Genomic DNA, 17,498 nt, shown 5'->3' with positions numbered 1-17,498 from the left:
ACACACACACAGTCTCCTTACCTAGGTAGCTCCCGCTCTTACCGAAAGTGCTGGGGTACCAATGAGATCGGGAGGGTTCGGATAGAGCACACGGCTCAACACCCTCCGCTGACGGGGGGGGGGGGGGGAGAGGAGTGTACCTGCCTTGTACTGCGAGTCCTCACACCCCAGCTGCCTGTGCGCCCTCGAGGCAGCCCCCTCAGAAGACGGTGACCTCAGAGTTGGAGCTGCAATCCCCCACCCTCCCGACTTGCGTTCCCAGGGCTGCACAGAGGTCTCGGCTCCCCGGCCTCGCCCACCCGGAGGGACCCAGCAAACCCAAAGAACACCGACCGGTCTTAAGCACACGAGAGGAAGAAAGACCCTCTCACAAAGCTGCAGGGTGGGGTTGGGGCCGGGACGAGATGGGGGAGGCAGCCACTTAGGGTGGGGCGCTGGGGGCCTGGGCTCTATTGTCCCCAGAGCCGCTCGCCCTCGGCGGCCCCTCCTCCGAAGGCGCGGCCAGACGGGCTCCGCATTGTGCGGGCGGATCCTGGATGCGCGGTGCTGAGGCTGCAGAGCCTGCCGCATTCCGCCCGCTCCGGCATTGGCCCGCAGCCCTGACATCAGCCAGCGAGGGCGGGGCAGCGCCTTATAAGAGGGCGCCCGGGAGAGCGCCGCTCCTCCGCAGCCCGCTGTCCGCCTGCTTCCGTCTCGAGCCGTCTGAGGTCAGCATGAGGGAGATCGTGCACATCCAGGCCGGCCAGTGCGGCAACCAGATAGGGGCCAAGGTGAGCCGTCCGGCGTCCGGAGTCCCCGAGAGCGCCGGCCCCAAGGAGGGAGGGAGACAGCGGCCGCTCCGGGAGCCCGCAGCCGAACAAAGGGGAGAACCTAGCCCCTTGCCGGTCTCCTGGGACCCCGGGGTCCCCGCTCGGCTCCCCTCAGCCGCGTCGCTCTGCTCTGCGCCCAGGTTGCAGCGGACGGCTGGGGGGAACCCTTTTGACCCCCACTTCCATTCATTCTGCGCACCCCCCACACCGCCTTGTCAGCAGGTGCAGGGAATGTGGTTGGGGGCGCCGGCTGGGCGTGGCCTCCCTCCAGGCTGCCACTTTATACCTTGAGTAAGATGGGTGTGTCGGGCAAGGTTGGGTGGGGCTCCCCCTAAAACCATAATGACTGAACATGCCCGAACCCCCGCTGGAGAACTGGACGGTCTTCAGGGCGCGGGGCCGCCCTCAAGCCCCCCACCTTGCCCAGCTCGCCCTCAGTTTCCTTGCCCCACCCTGTTCCTTTGTTGGAGGGGTTGGGCCTGGACTCCAGTGACCTTGGTCCAGAACTGGACTCTTCCTATCTGCAACTCTCCCACCCGCAGCTGGGCCCTTCCGGGGCCTCCCAGCTGGGACTGAGCACGGAACAAAGCTGACTCCAAGGATTGCCTTTACTTCTCCGCTATTGTTAGCCCACCTCCAGGGGTCGGAGCTGAGGGGGAGAGGGGGAGGATGGCGCAGTGACTCTGCATTTCTACTATGATTAGTGAGTAGTGAAAGAGCTGACCTGTTTCCAAGTCCTAGCACGCTGTTCCTTACCCAAGGTCACACAGCAAGTGGAAGAAAGACAGAATCACTCGGTTCCTGCAAAAGCCCGACCTCGGCTTGGGTTGGGTCTGAGTGGGTGGGGTCAGCTTCCTCAGTCTTCTGAACAATGAGAAGGAGCTTTGTCCAGACGGATGCTGGACGTAGCTCAGGGATGGTGTGTAGCTAGTTCCCAAAGGAGGAGGTGGGGTAGACGGGCCCTGGAAGGGAGGGGAAGAGGCAAAGAGAGGACCTCTGGAGGCTGTTGCCATAGAAACCAGGCAGGAACAAAAAAGCTAATTACCATGGGCTGGGGCCGTCACGTGGCTGACATGTAAATTGCAAGTTTGGCGCTAGGGTGGAGGTTCCTCTGGCTAAGGCGGGGGGGGGGGGGGGGGGGAGGGAACAGTACGGGGAGACTCCCTAATCACAGAGGAGACAGCTGTTCCCATTCCACGGGGGAAAGGTGGTGGGGGAGGGGCATGCAGGGGGAGCCTGAGGCAGGCCCTTCCCATCAAATCAGGACCCCTGGGCTAATCGCTGACAGCTGCCCTGCCCTGAAGGGAGGGGGAGGGCGCATTAATGTGGCCACAGGTGCCAGGCCCCTGGAAGGGCCAGGGGTGACGGGGGAGGGAAGGCTTGCAATCCTAAAGGCTGCTGGGTGACCCTGCTGGAACCGCTGCTGTGCCTTGATCCCACAGGGGCTCCCACTCAGCAAGGACCTAGCAGCCAGGTCCACGCCCAGGCTCCCTCATAGTTAGCAGGACAAGGCTTTTAGCACTTCCCACCCCGCCCTCTGCCCTGGAAGAGCTGACTGGGAGATCTCCCGGCGACCGGCCCGAAGGCCCAGGCCCTGTGGGGATTTACCTGCTGAGTGTCTGCCCCAGGCGATATGAATGAGATTCACTGCCTATTTTTGTAGCTGGCCTTAGGGCCCCTGGAGTGCGCTGCAGTGGGGAAAGTTTTTTCCCTGCCCCCTACAGCAACTGAGGGCATGGGCGAGGGTGGCGGACCGCTTCTTGCCATTGTTGGCATTTGGGTTGTGCCTGTCTTAGCACAACCCCTGGCTCTAGGGAGGTGATGGGTGGAAGCATGGTGGGGTGGAGTCAGGAAGGGAGGTGTGAGGCCACGGGAAAGTACTTGGAAGCAGCAGCAGGGGAGGCATTAGCAATCCGTGAGGTTAGCACCACCTGTGAGTGCGTTGACACGCCAGGCCGGTGCCCTGTCAGGCCTTGTGAGGTGAGTGCTGTGGGTGGCACCCTCCCTTAAAGCCGAGGAAGAGGAAGGTTCTTCGAGTTGAGTCACTTGCCTCTGCTCACAGCGTTCGGTGGATTTGGGCAAGGCAGCAATTTTAGTATGGGTGTGTGTGGCTGTGTCAAGGTGACGTGTGCCCACACCGCCAGGAGCACGTGGGGCTGGGCCACTCTTTGTTGCCCCCTTTGTTAGGGCCTGAGACCCCAGATGCAGTCTCCCTAATAAAGGGTCCCTACAAGTGTCTACACCTCGTGCCCCACCAGCTGCCAGAATGCCTCCCCTCCCCCCAAATAGGAGCCTTGAAGGGTGGGACCGCCTGAGAGCCAACCTGGTGAGGAGGGTACTCTTTGAGTTCTGTTGTCGGAGCCTCGTAGCCCGACTGCGCTCCCGCGCAGGCTTACTACCCTGCTGCTGTCAGAGCGGGTCAGCACCGTGGACAGCAGCGCGGCCGTCAGCCCTGTGAGACCTGGGTCTTAGTGGAGGCTGAACCAGGATGGGTTCCTTACGCCTGGTGCTTTTCTTTTCTGTAGTGATGCTACTTAATTTAAACAATTCTTTTCATTTAAAGATTAAATATTCTTCTATGTAGTAATACTTTCTTATAAGTTTTTTTGTGTGTGTGTGTGTTATGTTAGCATCTCGGTTGTAGCTCAGACTGGCCTTCTAACCACTAGCTGTCTGCGCTGCACCGGGGAAGATTTATTTTGAATTACATTTGTTATTTTTAATTTGCAAATGCAGTTGCTGATATATTTTTTTCACGTGAAAGCTGAGACGCAGGGTGGAGACGTGGCTCAGCGATAAAGGCCTCGTCTTAGGTTTGATCTGCAGCAGACTGAGCAAAAACAAAACCTGAAGTGCTGCAGAGAGCTGAGCGTGCTACCACACACCCGTAGCACCTCCCCCTCACCTGGGGAGGCTGAGGCAGGAGGGTCAATAGGGCTGCATCAGCTTGGGTGACAGAGCAAGATCTCGGTTCTAAAGTAACAGTAACAATAAAGGAACACTGCAGCGGAGGTAACCCATCATATGCCTTCAATGTTGTGTGCACGCGTGCATGCGTACATGCCTGTGCAAACAGAGTTCAGAAGAGGCATCGGATCCCTGAAACTGGAGTTACACACAGCTGTGAGCTAGAACTGAACTTGAATCTTTTGTGAGAACGGCTGTGTCTTCAGACCCATTCTTTTTTTTTAATTTAAAAAAATGTATCCAGGTGGTGGTGATGCACACCACACACCCTTACACATACTCAAGAAACACACACAATCAAACATAAAATAAAACTTAAAAGGTACACAAAAGAGAAGATGAAATCCAGGCCCCTCTGGCCAGAGATGACCTCTCTGGGAGGGATCCCTCAGAATGAGCTGTCAGCCCCCTATGGGTTCCCTAATAATGATCTGGTTGGGTTGTTTTTAGGCTTTTAAAGAAAATATTTTTGAAAGATTTTTAAAAATGTTTTCTGAGCGTGGGTGTCTGTGCACCTCGTACAAACAGTGCCTACAAAGGCCGGGGTGAGTGGGATTGGTTGTGAGCCATGGCTGAGGGGAAGCAATCCTGGGTCCTCTGCCAAAGCAACAAGTGTCCAAGTGTCCTCAACTGCTGAACCATGCCACCGGCACACTTGCAGATATTTTTAAGTATGTTTCTTTTTTTAACAAAAGCTTATGTTCACGAAACAAACAAACAAAAAATGTGTATTTATCCAAGATCACCCAAGGGTGGACAGTGAAAAGCCTCTTTCCCTCAGCCCAACACCCAGGATCTCTCAGACATCCAAACACAGACAAGCACCAGCGGATTGCTCTCTCACCTGCTTTCAGCCCTGAGCAGATCTTTTCTCCACACGATCCCTAGTCATCAGCCTTTCGTGTCTCTAGGCAGTAATGTCATCAGCCTATCGGCAAGGTGCCTGAGTGCCAAGGGTGGCGATTCTCTGCCACAGCTGCTCCTACACTCTGGGCAGATGACTGTGTTCTCACAAGAGCCTGTGGTCCTGTAGCCAGCCCATTGTATGGATGAGGACCCCGAAACACACTTAGCCCCTGTGGGGCAACCGTGAACCCCGGTCTTAGGCCATGCTCTGCCTTGTCCTGCTGAAGCGATGGTAGCTGTGTGTAAGGTGCCTCCTGTCCTTGCGCTGGCACTGAGGGCCTCATGTGGTGGCCGAGAACTGACCCGTCTCTGCTCTGCCACCTGCTCTGGGCAGTGTTCCACATTCCATGTGCCTCCAACTCCTTTCCTGAAAAGAAAGAATAAAAACGGCCCGAGAGATAGTTTGTGTACGGGTACAGAGCTGGGTAGACCCTCTCTGTATCTGAGTCCTAGCCCTCCCTGGGGACCTGGTGATGTTAGCCAGCTCATGAAGAGAGTACTCCTTTCTAGAGCCTCGTGTTGGGCCTAAGGGTGTCCCAAAGTTCTAAGTTTGCACCATGAGCTTTCAGGCTTCAGAAGGGCAAAGGCCTGGAAGGGTCTCGGCTCTCTGCTGAACCCTTTTCTGCTCTCCTCGTGCAGTTCTGGGAGGTCATCAGTGACGAGCATGGCATCGACCCCAGTGGCAACTATGTGGGGGACTCGGACCTGCAGCTGGAGCGCATCAGTGTGTACTACAACGAGGCCTCCTGTGAGTACCGCCTCCTGCCCGCCGGGCCCTGGCAGAGAGGCCCTGCACAGAGGCAGCCTGGGAGCCGCGTCTCTGCCTCTCTCAGTTGGTGATGGGGTGATGGCCTTGTGTAGTCCGGGGACAGGCAGGAGACTGGATGGTGCATCGGAGCAGGGGTCGCTGGGGCCTTGGTTGAGGCCATTTGACAGTGGGTACAGTATTAACAAAAACTGTAGACCATGTGACTCGATTCCAGCTGTCCTGGTGGTCAGCCATCACCGCCACGGCTGGGCCGGAGCCTACTATGGGTCTATGCCTATGATACAAGTCCCAGCCCTTACTTAGGGTAAGAGCAGGACACTGTGTATCAAAGCAGATGCTGAGACTCATAGCCAAACTTTGGGCAGAGTGCAGGGAGTCTTATGAAAGAAGGGGGATATAGAAAGACCTGGAGAGGACAGGAGCTCCACAAGGAGAGCAACAGAATCAAAAAATCTGGGCACAGGAGTTTTTCTGAGACTGATACTCCAACTAAGGACCATTCGTGGATATAACCTAAAACCCCTGCTCAGATGTAGCCTATGGCAACTCAGTATCCAAGTGGGTTCTCTAGTAAGGGGAACAGGGACTGTCTCTGACATGAAATCAGTGGCTGCTCTTTGACCACCTCCCCCTGAGAGGTGAGCAACCTTGCCAGGCTACAGCAGAGGACAGTGCAGCCAGTCCTGATGAGACCTGATAAGCTAGGGTCAGATGGAAGGGAAGGAGGACCCTCCCCTATCAGTGGACTTGGAGAGGGGAATGGGAGGAGATGAGAGAGGGAGGGTGGGGTTGAGAGGGAATGAGAGAGGGGGCTATAGCTGGGATACAAGGTGAATAAACTGTAATTAATATTTAAAAATTTAAAAAAAATTAAAATAAAAAAGAGCAGGAGACTGGCAGGCTGGGGGCAGAGTTTGGAGGGAAATGGATAGACCCCTGACTGTGTAACTCAAACTACTGACTTCTCTCTTCCCTCAGCTCACAAGTATGTGCCCAGGGCCATTCTGGTGGACCTGGAACCTGGAACCATGGACAGCGTTCGCTCTGGGGCCTTTGGGCACTTGTTCAGGCCTGACAACTTTATCTTTGGTGAGTTCCCCGGCTCCGGGCCCTGGGCCTGGCAGAGCCAGAATGTCTGGAAGAGGGTGGGACCAACCACTCTTCACTGGGGCCTTGCAGGGTGAGAGTGACCTTTCCATCAGAGGTCCAGAGAATGGGTTCTGTGTGGGAAGGAATCCCCCTCACACAATTTCACAAAGAATGAGGTATAAAACACAGACTTTTGGAATTGCTGGAGTGGCGGGGACTTAAGTTTGCATGTGTTGAGAGGTCAGCGTGTCCTTGAGACTATCCGGGTGGTGTCCTCAGTGCTCACCCCGACACCGGAAGTCTCACCTCACTTCTGCTTCTGAGATCCTAACACCATGAGCCAGTAAGGTGGCTGAGCAGCTAAGGGCTCGCTCTCACCTCGTGATCTGAGTTCGAGCCCAGGTGGCAGAAAGAGAGAATCAGCTCCTTCTGACCTTCACATGTGTTCCATGGTACATGCACACCCACACATGGACACACACATTCTCTCTCTAAATAAACAGACGTGTTTTACTGTGATTGTTTTTAAAGGCCTCAGAGACTAGTGAGTGCTAGTTCCTAGCCAGGACTGGCTACAACAGTCCTTCCCTTCTGGAAAAGAGGAGTACTTGGCTCAGAGGGGGAGGTGGATGACTGAGGGACAGCCCCCCTCTCCCTCCTCTCGAGGTGTCAGCAGACCAGTGGGAGGAAGGTGAGCGAGAGAGGGAAGGCTGGCCTGTTTATCCAGGGTGGCCTTGACCTAGCAAGGCCCGGGCCTCCTCCCAGATTTTTCATTCCCTGTTCAAAGCATCTGCCGCTGGGCTCCCTGGCACTCAGCAGAGATGACCAGGGCGGAAGTCATAGTACGTAGCGCGCAATACATAGACTACAGCGGAAGCAGCTTTCTTCCGGGGTGCTCGGCGGGTCCTGGAGGCCTGCAGTGTAGACCTTTGGCCTCGCCTGTCACCTGCCCCTTCTCTCTGTAGGTCAGAGTGGCGCTGGCAACAACTGGGCCAAAGGGCACTACACCGAGGGCGCGGAGCTGGTGGACTCGGTGCTGGACGTGGTGCGCAAGGAGTGTGAGAACTGCGACTGTCTGCAGGGCTTCCAGCTGACGCACTCGCTGGGCGGCGGCACGGGCTCCGGCATGGGCACGCTGCTCATCAGCAAGGTGCGTGAGGAGTACCCCGACCGCATCATGAACACCTTCAGCGTGGTGCCCTCGCCCAAAGTGTCGGACACGGTGGTGGAGCCGTACAACGCCACGCTGTCCATCCACCAGCTGGTGGAGAACACGGACGAGACCTACTGCATCGACAACGAGGCCCTCTACGACATCTGCTTCCGCACGCTCAAGCTGGCCACGCCCACCTACGGGGACCTCAACCACCTGGTGTCGGCCACCATGAGCGGCGTCACCACCTCGCTGCGCTTCCCCGGGCAGCTCAACGCCGACCTGCGCAAGCTGGCCGTCAACATGGTGCCCTTCCCCCGCCTGCACTTCTTCATGCCCGGCTTCGCCCCCCTCACAGCCCGCGGCAGCCAGCAGTACCGGGCGCTCACGGTGCCCGAGCTCACCCAGCAGATGTTCGACGCCAAGAACATGATGGCCGCCTGCGACCCGCGCCACGGCCGCTACCTGACCGTGGCCACGGTCTTCCGCGGGCGCATGTCCATGAAGGAGGTGGACGAGCAGATGCTGGCCATCCAGAGCAAGAACAGCAGCTACTTCGTGGAGTGGATCCCCAACAACGTCAAGGTGGCCGTGTGCGACATCCCGCCGCGCGGCCTCAAGATGTCATCCACCTTCATCGGCAACAGCACGGCCATCCAGGAGCTGTTCAAGCGCATCTCCGAGCAGTTCACCGCCATGTTCCGGCGCAAGGCTTTCCTGCACTGGTACACGGGCGAGGGCATGGATGAGATGGAGTTCACGGAGGCCGAGAGCAACATGAATGATCTGGTGTCTGAGTACCAGCAGTACCAGGACGCCACCGCGGAGGAGGAGGGAGAAATGTACGAAGATGACGAGGAGGAGTCGGAAGCCCAGGGCCCCAAGTGAGGCGGCTTGCGGCTGGGGTGCGGGGCCAAGCGGCAACCAGGGCCAACACAAGCAGCATCTGTCCCCAAAGCCATCTGCTACTGACACTGCCCAGCCTTGCTTCCCACCAGCTCCTTCGGGCACCCTAGGCTCCCAGGTTGACGCTCTTCAGTATTTATGGCTGTCCCCGCCCCACGCGAGTCCACTTGGCTCTGTCCTCCTGTTGAGGCCACCTCTGTTTGTGTTGCTCATTCGTCTGTTTCATCACGGCCCCGGGGCCTGATGTTTATGGTTTGTTTTTGTTTTGTTTTTTTACTGGGTTGTGTTTATATTTGGAGGGGGGTATACTTAATAAAGTCACTGCTGTCTGTCAGACGCCTCTGGCTGGTAACGGAGAGTTCTTTTCTTTGCCCTTTCCTGCCCCGCCCCCTTTTTAAGACAAGGACTAGGCTGAAGCATGTTTAATGTAAAGTTTTGGGTGGGGGGAGGGGAGAAGAGTAATTTAGATCTAGAAGGAAAGAGAACAAGTAGATGCAGCCCTTATCTCCCAGGCTGGTGGCTACGATTGGCACTGAAATGGTCTCAGGTTCGATTCCAGGGAGGCAGGGAGGGGAACTAGAGAAGGAAGCTTTGCTTGGACAGAACCCCTGGCACACCTCTTTTGACCCAGAGCAGCCTGCCTTGTTCCTGGGCTCATATTCAGCTTTCTTCCTGCTGTCTGCTCTGAAAGTCAAGTGTAAGCAGCTATGTAAGGAAGCTGAAGCCCAAGACCTGAACCGGAGGGATAGAGAAGAGGAAAAAGGAGTGCTGGGAAGGCTGGGGCTTGTCCTTTGAGGAGGGTAGCTGGGACCAGAGAAATCCGGGCACTGGCTCCCACCGTGGGCTGGCTCCGTGGGCCCCCTGGTGGTGGCTTCCCATGGTTTCTGAGCACCCAGTATGCAGGGTTAGAGAAAGCTCCGCCTTGCATGAGATCCTGCCCAGCATTCTCCCTCCTCCTGGGGAGAAGACTGAAACCAGAGAGGCCACGTGCTCAGAGGTGCATCGTGAGCGCGCACAGCTGGGCGAAGGCTCTCTGCGCCCATTCCCTTGTGGTGCTTGGTGGCACCTGAAAGCATTTGTTGTACACAGTACCTTCTCTCATCCTCTCTCCATGTGGCCGTAGGTGATGAAGATAGTCTGAGAAGCTGCTAGCCCTGCCTTCAGACGAGGGCAGCTGCTCCTGAGAGGGTGTTTGATGTAGGCTGGGCTCTGGAGGTCAACACAGAAAAGTAACAAAGGGCAACGCTGTGTTGTCTCAGCTGTGGCTGTGACACTTCCCTGAAACTTAGTGACCTGATAAAATAGCAATTTATCCTGTATTAATAAAGTTGTTTTTTTAAAGCCAGCTGATGGTGGTGCACGCCTTTGATGCCAGTGCTTGGGAGAAAAAAGCAGGTGGGTTTCTGTGAGCAGGCTGTTTCAGGACAGCCAGGGCTACAGAGAGAAGGAGGAGGAGGAGAAGAAGAAGAAAAGAAAAAGAAAAGGGCTGGAGATATGGCTCAGTGGTTAAGAGTACTGGCTGCTCTTGCAAAGGTCCTAAGTTCAATTCTCAGCAGCCACATGGTGGCTCACAACCATCTATAATGGAATTTGATTCTCTCTTCTGGTATGTATGAAAACAGCACTCATACATATGAAATATATAAATAAATCTTAAAGGAAAGGCACTTATTAAAAATAGTCGTTTTGTTTTTGAGACAGTGTCTCTTCACATCACCCTGGCTGTCCTGGAACTCACTGTGTAAACCAGGCTGATCTCCAACTCAGCCTGCCTCTGCCTCCCAAGCCCTGGGATTCAGGGCAGATGGCTAAATTACTTACTTCCTGCAGTGCTGTTTGGTATGACAGTGAGGTCCGACATGTCACTTGAGGTCCTTTGCTGGGAGGCAACCAACGCTGTCCCTCTCTCTCCTCTGTGGAGGCCTGTGTGTGGCTCCTCAGTCTCTCCGGTGTGTGGTGGTGGCCTCCTTCCTGCTCTTTTGTCCTGTCCTGAGGTGAGTGACTTTGCACTCCCTGCCATGATGGGAGGGGCAACAGGTCCACAGGAGCATGGGCTGCAGCCTCCAGAGCTGAGCAAGACAAGCCATTCCCCCTTACCAGTTAAAGAGTAACGAAAGACCGAACAGCAAACCACTTTCAGGAAAACGCTACTCCAAAGGTCAGGGCAGAGGCAAACACTCGGCCCCTCGGTTCTCAGACAGGGCTCTCTTGGAACCCAGCACTGTGCTGGTGGAAGCCCACACAGCTTAAGGGGTAGTGTGTGGGTGTCCATGCATCCTTTTTAGGTGACTTCAATATGAGCCGCCCAGTTCCCCCAGGCAGGAGCAGGAATGTGCGTAGGCACCTGCCCTTAGCTTTCCTGTCTACAATGAAGGTACGCCTATCAGTTACGTCCTGCAGACCTTGTGAATACACTAAGGGCTTCTAATGCCGGTAGGTGTGTGGGCAGTGGAGGCTCTGGTCTGCTTGCCCTTGGACTTCAGTCTGCATGCACCCTTGGCAGTCTTAAGTAAAAGGTGGGGCAGGTCTAGAAATCAACCTGAGGTTCACATACAACTAGCAAAGACTGTCCATGGCCCTGCTTTCCTCTCTTCCCATGGTGAATGTGGGGGAAGTGGCATGTCCTGGAGCCTTCCCATTTATGCCAGTTTTAGTGGTAGGCTGGTTTAGTGAAAGGAGATAGACAGACAGACAGACAGACGGGGACAGAGAGACAGGAAGAACACAGTGCATAGTGGCACACGCCTTTAATCCCAGCACTCAGGAGGCAGAGGCAGGTGGCTCTCTACATAGTGAGTTTGTGAGTTCCAGGGCAGCCAAGACCACATAAGCTAAGTATAATTTAAAAAAAAGAAAAGGAAAGCTGGTTTAAAGGGTGATTACTGTCACTGGAGTGCTGCCTGTGTGACTAGAAAGGGGTAAATGAGCTAAGGCAACGGGGCTCAGGCAGGAAAGGCTGCAGGAGCAGAAATAAGTAGCATCAGGCCGGTCTTTGTTTCTGAGACGGAGTCTTACTACGTCCCTGGCTGTCCTGGAACTCTCTGAGTAGACCAGGCTGGCCTTGAGCGCATGGCTATCCCTTGCCTCTGTCTCCTGAGTGCTGGGATCAAAGGTGTGTGCCTCTGCTCCTGGTCTTTGAACACGCTCATCATGCATGTGACTGGAGCTAAAATGATCCCATTTTGGGAAAGTGACCTTTTTGTGTGTGTGCACGAGTATCTGATGGGTGTGGGTTAGTGCCTGGGGTGCATGTGTGGGAGCTGAGGTTGAAGCCAAGCATCTTCCTCCACTCTTTTACGTACACTCATCTGATTTTGTGTGTTTGGGTGTTTTGCCTACATGCATGTATGTGTACCAAGTGTGTTTCTGATGCCCTGAAAATCCAGAAGAGAGCATTGCTCGCCTGGAACTGAAGTTGTAGGTGGTTGTGAGCTGCCTGGTTGGTGCTGGACACTGAACCTCAGTCTTCTGGAAGAGCAGCCAGGGCTCTTAACCTCGGAGCCAGCTCTCTCCAGCCTCTGTTCTTTTCCATCTTATTTCTCGAGACAGGACCTCTCATCCAACCTGGGTCATGATGACTGGCTAGACTCAGCAGCCCAAGCCCACAGCCATGTCAGCCTCTTACGTGGGTGCTGGAGAGCAATTCTGGCCCTTACTTTACCCCCTGAGCCATCTCCTAGGCCCTCAGTAACCAGCCTGTTTTTAGATTCTGCTTGGTCATGCGGCAGCTCACACTACTGGCTGTTGTGTTCCTGTCTGTAGGACAAGAAAATTGGCTTCTTCCATTCGGTTTTGGGTTTGTCATTATCACATGATGAAGATGTTCAAAGACCAATTTGCCAGGAGTGGTGACCAGCCTTTAATCCCAGCACTTGAGGAAGGCAGAGGCAGGCGGAGCTCTGTGAGTTCAAGGCCTACCTGGTCTACTCATGGCATTCGGGGCCAGCCAGGGCTACACAGTAAGACTCTGTCTCAGAAATAAAAACTGATCTAATGGTGGCCCATTTCTTACTCTGTTCCCCAGGATGGTCATAGACTCCTGGGTCCCAGAGTTCCTCCTGTCTCAGACTTTTGGTTACTTTGTACTGCCAGCAATATTCTCTTTTAAGTAACAAAGAAGTGAAGCCTTTGGTAAATTTTCAGCCATAACAAAGTAAACTGGCCAGGCATGGTGGCACACATCTTTAATCCCAGCACTCCAGAGGTAGAGGTAGTAGAGCTCTGTGAGTTTGAGACCAGCCTGGTCTACAAAGCAAGTCCAGGACAGCCAGAAACCCTGTCTTAAACAAAAACAAAACAAGAGAAAAGGAAAAAAAAATCAATCAAACTAATGTCACCACCAGGGAACTTCTCTGGACCCACAAGCAAGTAAAACAAGCTAAAAGCCTGGTGTTCCTGCTTGATTTTGTGCCTGTCTCTTTGTCATAAATGTTTATGTTAGACACCGGCTTAACCCTCATACATCTTAGTGGCTGCAGGAGTGTTTGCAGACGTTGTTTAATTGGGAGGGTTCTTGTCTACTGTTCAGGAGATGCTGGATTCCATCCTGGACAGTGCAGCAAGCAAGATGTGCTGCAATTCCGCCTCCCAGAGAATGGAGGTCGGAGGATTAGAAATTCAAGGTCATGCTCAGCTACACACAGAGTCAGAGGCCTGCCAGCCTGGGCTTCTTAAAACTCTGAATAAAAACAAACAAACAAACAAAAAATGTAAAAGGTATCCAGGCATAGCGGCATGCACTGGTCTACAAAGTGAGTCCAGGACAGCAAAGGCTACACAGAGAATCCCTGTCTCAAAAAATCCAAAGCAAAACTTTTCAAAGGTGCTCGAAACTCTCCAGTCCTTGCTGCAAACATGCAAGGCTCCCTGAGTCCCAGCAGCAGCAGACTTCACAGACCCATCATTCCAAGGTCAGAGCATCCCTTAGCAGGAGCAATTATCCTACGGGAACCAGACTGTCTCGGCCGGCAGTGATCTTGCCCTGTAAACCGAGAACTGAGGTAATGATCATCCAGACAGTCCAAGGAAGGCTGTTTAACTCTGCGTGCCTCGTGCCCCTCTGCTCCAATTCTTCCTTTGTGTAAACCTAATGTTTATGTCCACATTCCAAAGGTCAGCTGAGGTGCCTCTAATTCTCTTGCCCAATAAATACGGTTATATTTACTGCTTTTTTTTTTTTTTGAGTCATGATCTTACATAGCCCAGACTGCCCCTTAAACTTATGGCAATCCACCTGCCTCAGCCTTTAGTGCAGGGACTACAGATGTGAGCTACTAGGGCAGGAAGAATGTTTGTTTGTTTATTTATTTATTTATTTAAGACAGGGACTGCTCATGTAGTTCCAGCTGGCCCAGAATTTACACAAATCTGCCTGCCTCCGTCTTCTTAGTGCTGGAATTAAAGTTGTGCACCACTACACCTGGGCAAGGAAGAAGCTTCTTAAAATGCTGTACTCAGGCCTGGCCTAGCGGAGTGTGCCCAGTGCCTCCCACTGTGCCCTTGACCTCGCGGTAGGGAAAGTTCACGAGCAGAGGGAAGTTTTAGCTAGAGAAGGAGAGAGCTTGAAGGCTCAGAAGAGGAAAGAAAGTGAGAGGGGCAGGAATAGTGAGAAGGTGGATTTGAACCACCTGGCTCCTGGAGAGAGGATTTCACTTCTCTGTGAGATCTCTTTCCCACTGGCCCTCATCCACCCTCCACACATCTTCAGACATGGTGTGTGAGTCCCACATTTGGGACTGAGACAGCCTAGGTTACATAGTGAGTTCCAGGCTAGCCTGGGCTACAGAGTGAGCCCCTATCCAAAAAAGCCAAATCCAAAATCCACCCCCCCCCAAATAAAAGTGTTACTTTTCTGCTTAAAAGACAATGACACAGCAAGTGATGTTGACAAGGGAACCACTGGATACTAAAACTCTATGTAGTGGTTTGAATGAGAAAAGGCCCCGTGGGCTCACATGTTTGTATGTTTAGTCCTAGTTAGTGGAACTGTTTGGGAAGAATTAGAAGGTGTGGCCTCTGATAGCCCACACTAGGCCTGGTCTCGCTCTGTGCCTACAACTTGTGGATCAGATGTGTGAGCTCTCAGCAACTCTCCAGTGCCACACCTGCCTGCCTGACCCTTTCTACCTGCCATGGTGGTCACGGATACACTCGCCCTCTGAAACTGTAAGCCCCCTAATTAAATGCTTTCATTTAGCTGGACACGATGGTGCGTGCCTGTAATCTTCAGGGAGGCAGAGGCAGGTGGATTGCTGTGAGTTCAAGGCCAGCCTGGTCTACAAAGCAAGTCCAGGATAGCAGGGCTACCCGGAGAAACCCTGTCGAGGGGGCGGGGAGCTTTCTTTTGTAAGTTGCGTTGGTCACAGTTTCGTCAGGGCAATAGAACAGTAACTAGGACACCTGCCGGGAAGAACATGAACTGGCACAGCACCATTCAAAAAATAAAGTGAACGGCTTCCCAGAGAAGCAAGGATCGGCTTACCACACCAGCTACCTGTTCTGCCGAGCATTTGTCTGGAGAAATAAAAGCACGTCTCCACACCAAGACGTGCACATAGGCATTTATAGCAGGCTTATTTCCGACAGTGAACACTGGAAACAACCCAGATGGTCACGAGCAGGTGAGCGGCATATCTGTGCCATGAACCTGACAGTAAAGAAAGCAGAGCATTGCCATCGGCTATGATGCGGCCGAGTTTCAGTCATGTGGCGTGAAACAAGGCAGAAAAAATGATAAATACTACTCGAATTCCTCTCTATAATGGTATAGAAAGTCCAACCTAAGGGCAAGGATCTGTGAGTTTCTCGGGGGAAAGAAAAGAAGGGGAGCTGAAAAGTGACTTGAAGAAGTCTTTCTCATGGTTTTCTCAGGCCTGCACACACGGCAACCTTTCTCAAGCTGTATACTTCAAGTATTATTTGTTTACTTTTAAAAATATTTATTTATTTTTATTAGGTATACAGTGTCTGTCTGCATGTATACCTGAACACTAGAAGAGGCGCCAGATCTCATTATAGATGGTTGTGACCCACCATGTGGTTGCTAGGAATTGAACTCAGGACCTCTGGAAGGGCAAGCAGTGCTCTTAACCTCTGAGCCATCTCTCCAGCCCCCAATTTATTTATTTAAATATTTTATTGATTTATTTTATGTTTGAGTGCTCTATCTGCATGTACACCCACAGGCCAGAAGAGGGCACCAGATTGGGTTATAGATGGTTGTGAGCCACCATGTGGTTGCTAGAAATTGAACTCAGGACCTCTGGAACAGCGGACAGTGCTCTTAACTGCTGAGCCATCTCTCTAGCTCAAGCATAACTTATTGTCTGTCTATTGCATCCCAATGAAACATACAAAGAAAGAGGAAATTTCTCATCTTGCCAATATCGGGGCCAGCACAGTTACAGCTAGACCACAGCTTTTGCCATCTGTTTTTAATTCACCTTGGACCATACTTTTAATTCTGTGGCTACAGCTCCTTGGGGCCTCTGTGTAACCTAGCTTCTTCCTTTCTGTTTTTGTCTTCGTCAGTGCTCCACTGCCATGAAATGACTATGAGTGAAAATGGCCCAGAAGGACTCACAGGGTGTGGCATTCTTGGAGGTGTGGCTTTGTGGGAGTAGGTAAGGCTGATTGTGCCTCCGAGGGTGGACTTTGAGGTTTTGGATGCTCAAGCCAGGCCCAGATCCCTCTTCCTGAGGTCTTTGCATCTGGAGGTAGAACTCTCAGCTTCTTCTCCAGCACCGTGTCTGCCTGCGTGTTACCTTGCTTGCTGTCAGGATGACAATGGACTACACCTCTGAACTGTAAGCCAGCCTGTGACGGCCCCCACAGACTCCTGTGTTTGAATGCTTCGCTGGTAGGGAGTGACACTCTTAAGAATGGTGGCCTTGCTGGAGTAGTAAGGCCTTGTGGCCTTATTAGAGGAAGCGTGTCACTGTGGGGGGCCTTTGAGGACTCCTGTGCACAGACGCCACCCAGCGTGGCTCAGTGTCCTTCTGCTGCCTGCCGATCAAGTGGTGGGACCCTCAGCATCTTCCCGGCACCGATGTCTGCCCGCACACTGCCATGCTTCCGGCCATGACAATAATGGACTAAACCTCAGAAACTCCAAGCCAGATCCAATTAAACATCTTCCTTTATAAGCTGCTGTGGGCATGGCCTAACTGAGACAGAGGTTAGTGCCAGGACTGGGGTGCTGCTGCGATGGCCTGACCCTGCTTTTGTTTGGAGAAATGTGGAACACATCGGGACTCTGGACTAGGAGAGTGGTTGGAGACTTTAAGCGGGTCTCAATAGGCCATACTTGTAGGAGCATGGAAGACGGTGGTGCTGGGGGTGGTTTGTACTGTGGGGAACCAACGCAAGACGTTTCAGAGGAGAAGAATATTAATATGTGGCCTAGAGACCGTTCTTGTGATATTTTGGTGAAGAATGCAGCTGCTTTCTGCCCTTGTTCTAAAAAATCTCCCCGAGGCTGAACTGAAGAGCAAAGGATGAACAGCTTTGGCAGAGGACATTTCTAGAAAAAAACCAACATTGGCTGTGAAGATGGCGAGACACAGGAGCTCCCCCTGGACTATGGTAACACTAACCACCTGTAAAAACTGCCTCAAATGCCTGGCCTGCCACCGAGACCCAGCCCAAGCTGTGGACAAGCCAGACACTGGAGAGCTGCCCTCCCCACTCTGCCTGATAAAGCAAGGCCAGCTCCCCAGGCTTCTCCTCCATGAAACGCCTCTCAGATATTCTGGACATGAGGGCAGAGGACAGGCGCTGCCCTGGGACCCCTGCCTCCAACAAAGCCGTCAACACCACAGGACCAGATGGCGTGACCACCTAGGTAACGGGCAAGTCTCTGTCAATTTAGCTGGCTCATGGACCATTTGGATTATACTTC

General features: G+C 53.3%; 1 protein-coding gene and 1 long non-coding RNA gene across 2 annotated transcripts; one reads left to right on the top strand and one right to left on the bottom strand.

The window, feature by feature from the left end:
• Nucleotides 1-616: 616 nt before the first annotated feature.
• Nucleotides 617-8,935, top strand: Tubb3 (tubulin beta 3 class III). The gene is made up of 4 exons (XM_021631220.2): nucleotides 617-770; nucleotides 5,322-5,430; nucleotides 6,430-6,540; nucleotides 7,506-8,935. The coding sequence occupies exons 1-4, from the start codon at nucleotides 714-716 to the stop codon at nucleotides 8,579-8,581; spliced, it is 1,353 nt and encodes a 450-aa protein (XP_021486895.1). The 5' UTR covers nucleotides 617-713; the 3' UTR covers nucleotides 8,582-8,935.
• Nucleotides 3,950-10,635, bottom strand: LOC132656793 (uncharacterized). The gene is made up of 2 exons (XR_009594505.1): nucleotides 10,421-10,635; nucleotides 3,950-5,049 (listed from the first exon to the last, which is right to left on the bottom strand). It is a non-coding gene; the product is annotated as an uncharacterized LOC132656793 (long non-coding RNA).
• Between the last annotated feature and the right edge of the window lie 6,863 nt (nucleotides 10,636-17,498).

The sequence above is a fragment of the Meriones unguiculatus genome, chromosome 10 (assembly GCF_030254825.1).
Source record: "Meriones unguiculatus strain TT.TT164.6M chromosome 10, Bangor_MerUng_6.1, whole genome shotgun sequence".
NCBI classification, from domain to species: Eukaryota; Metazoa; Chordata; class Mammalia; order Rodentia; family Muridae; genus Meriones; species Meriones unguiculatus.
The sequence above is the reverse complement of the archived record's forward strand: the minus strand, read 5'-3'. Positions and strand labels throughout refer to the sequence as shown.

Bases quoted from the DNA above. Each gene is read 5' to 3' on its own strand.
- Tubb3 (XM_021631220.2), top strand. From the start codon at position 714: ATGAGGGAGATCGTGCACATCCAGGCCGGCCAGTGCGGCAACCAGATA. The intron at 771-5,321 runs GTGAGCCGTCCG...CTCCTCGTGCAG, and splicing joins GCAACCAGATAGGGGCCAAG to TTCTGGGAGGTCATCAGTGA. The intron at 5,431-6,429 runs GTGAGTACCGCC...CTCTTCCCTCAG, and splicing joins GTACTACAACGAGGCCTCCT to CTCACAAGTATGTGCCCAGG.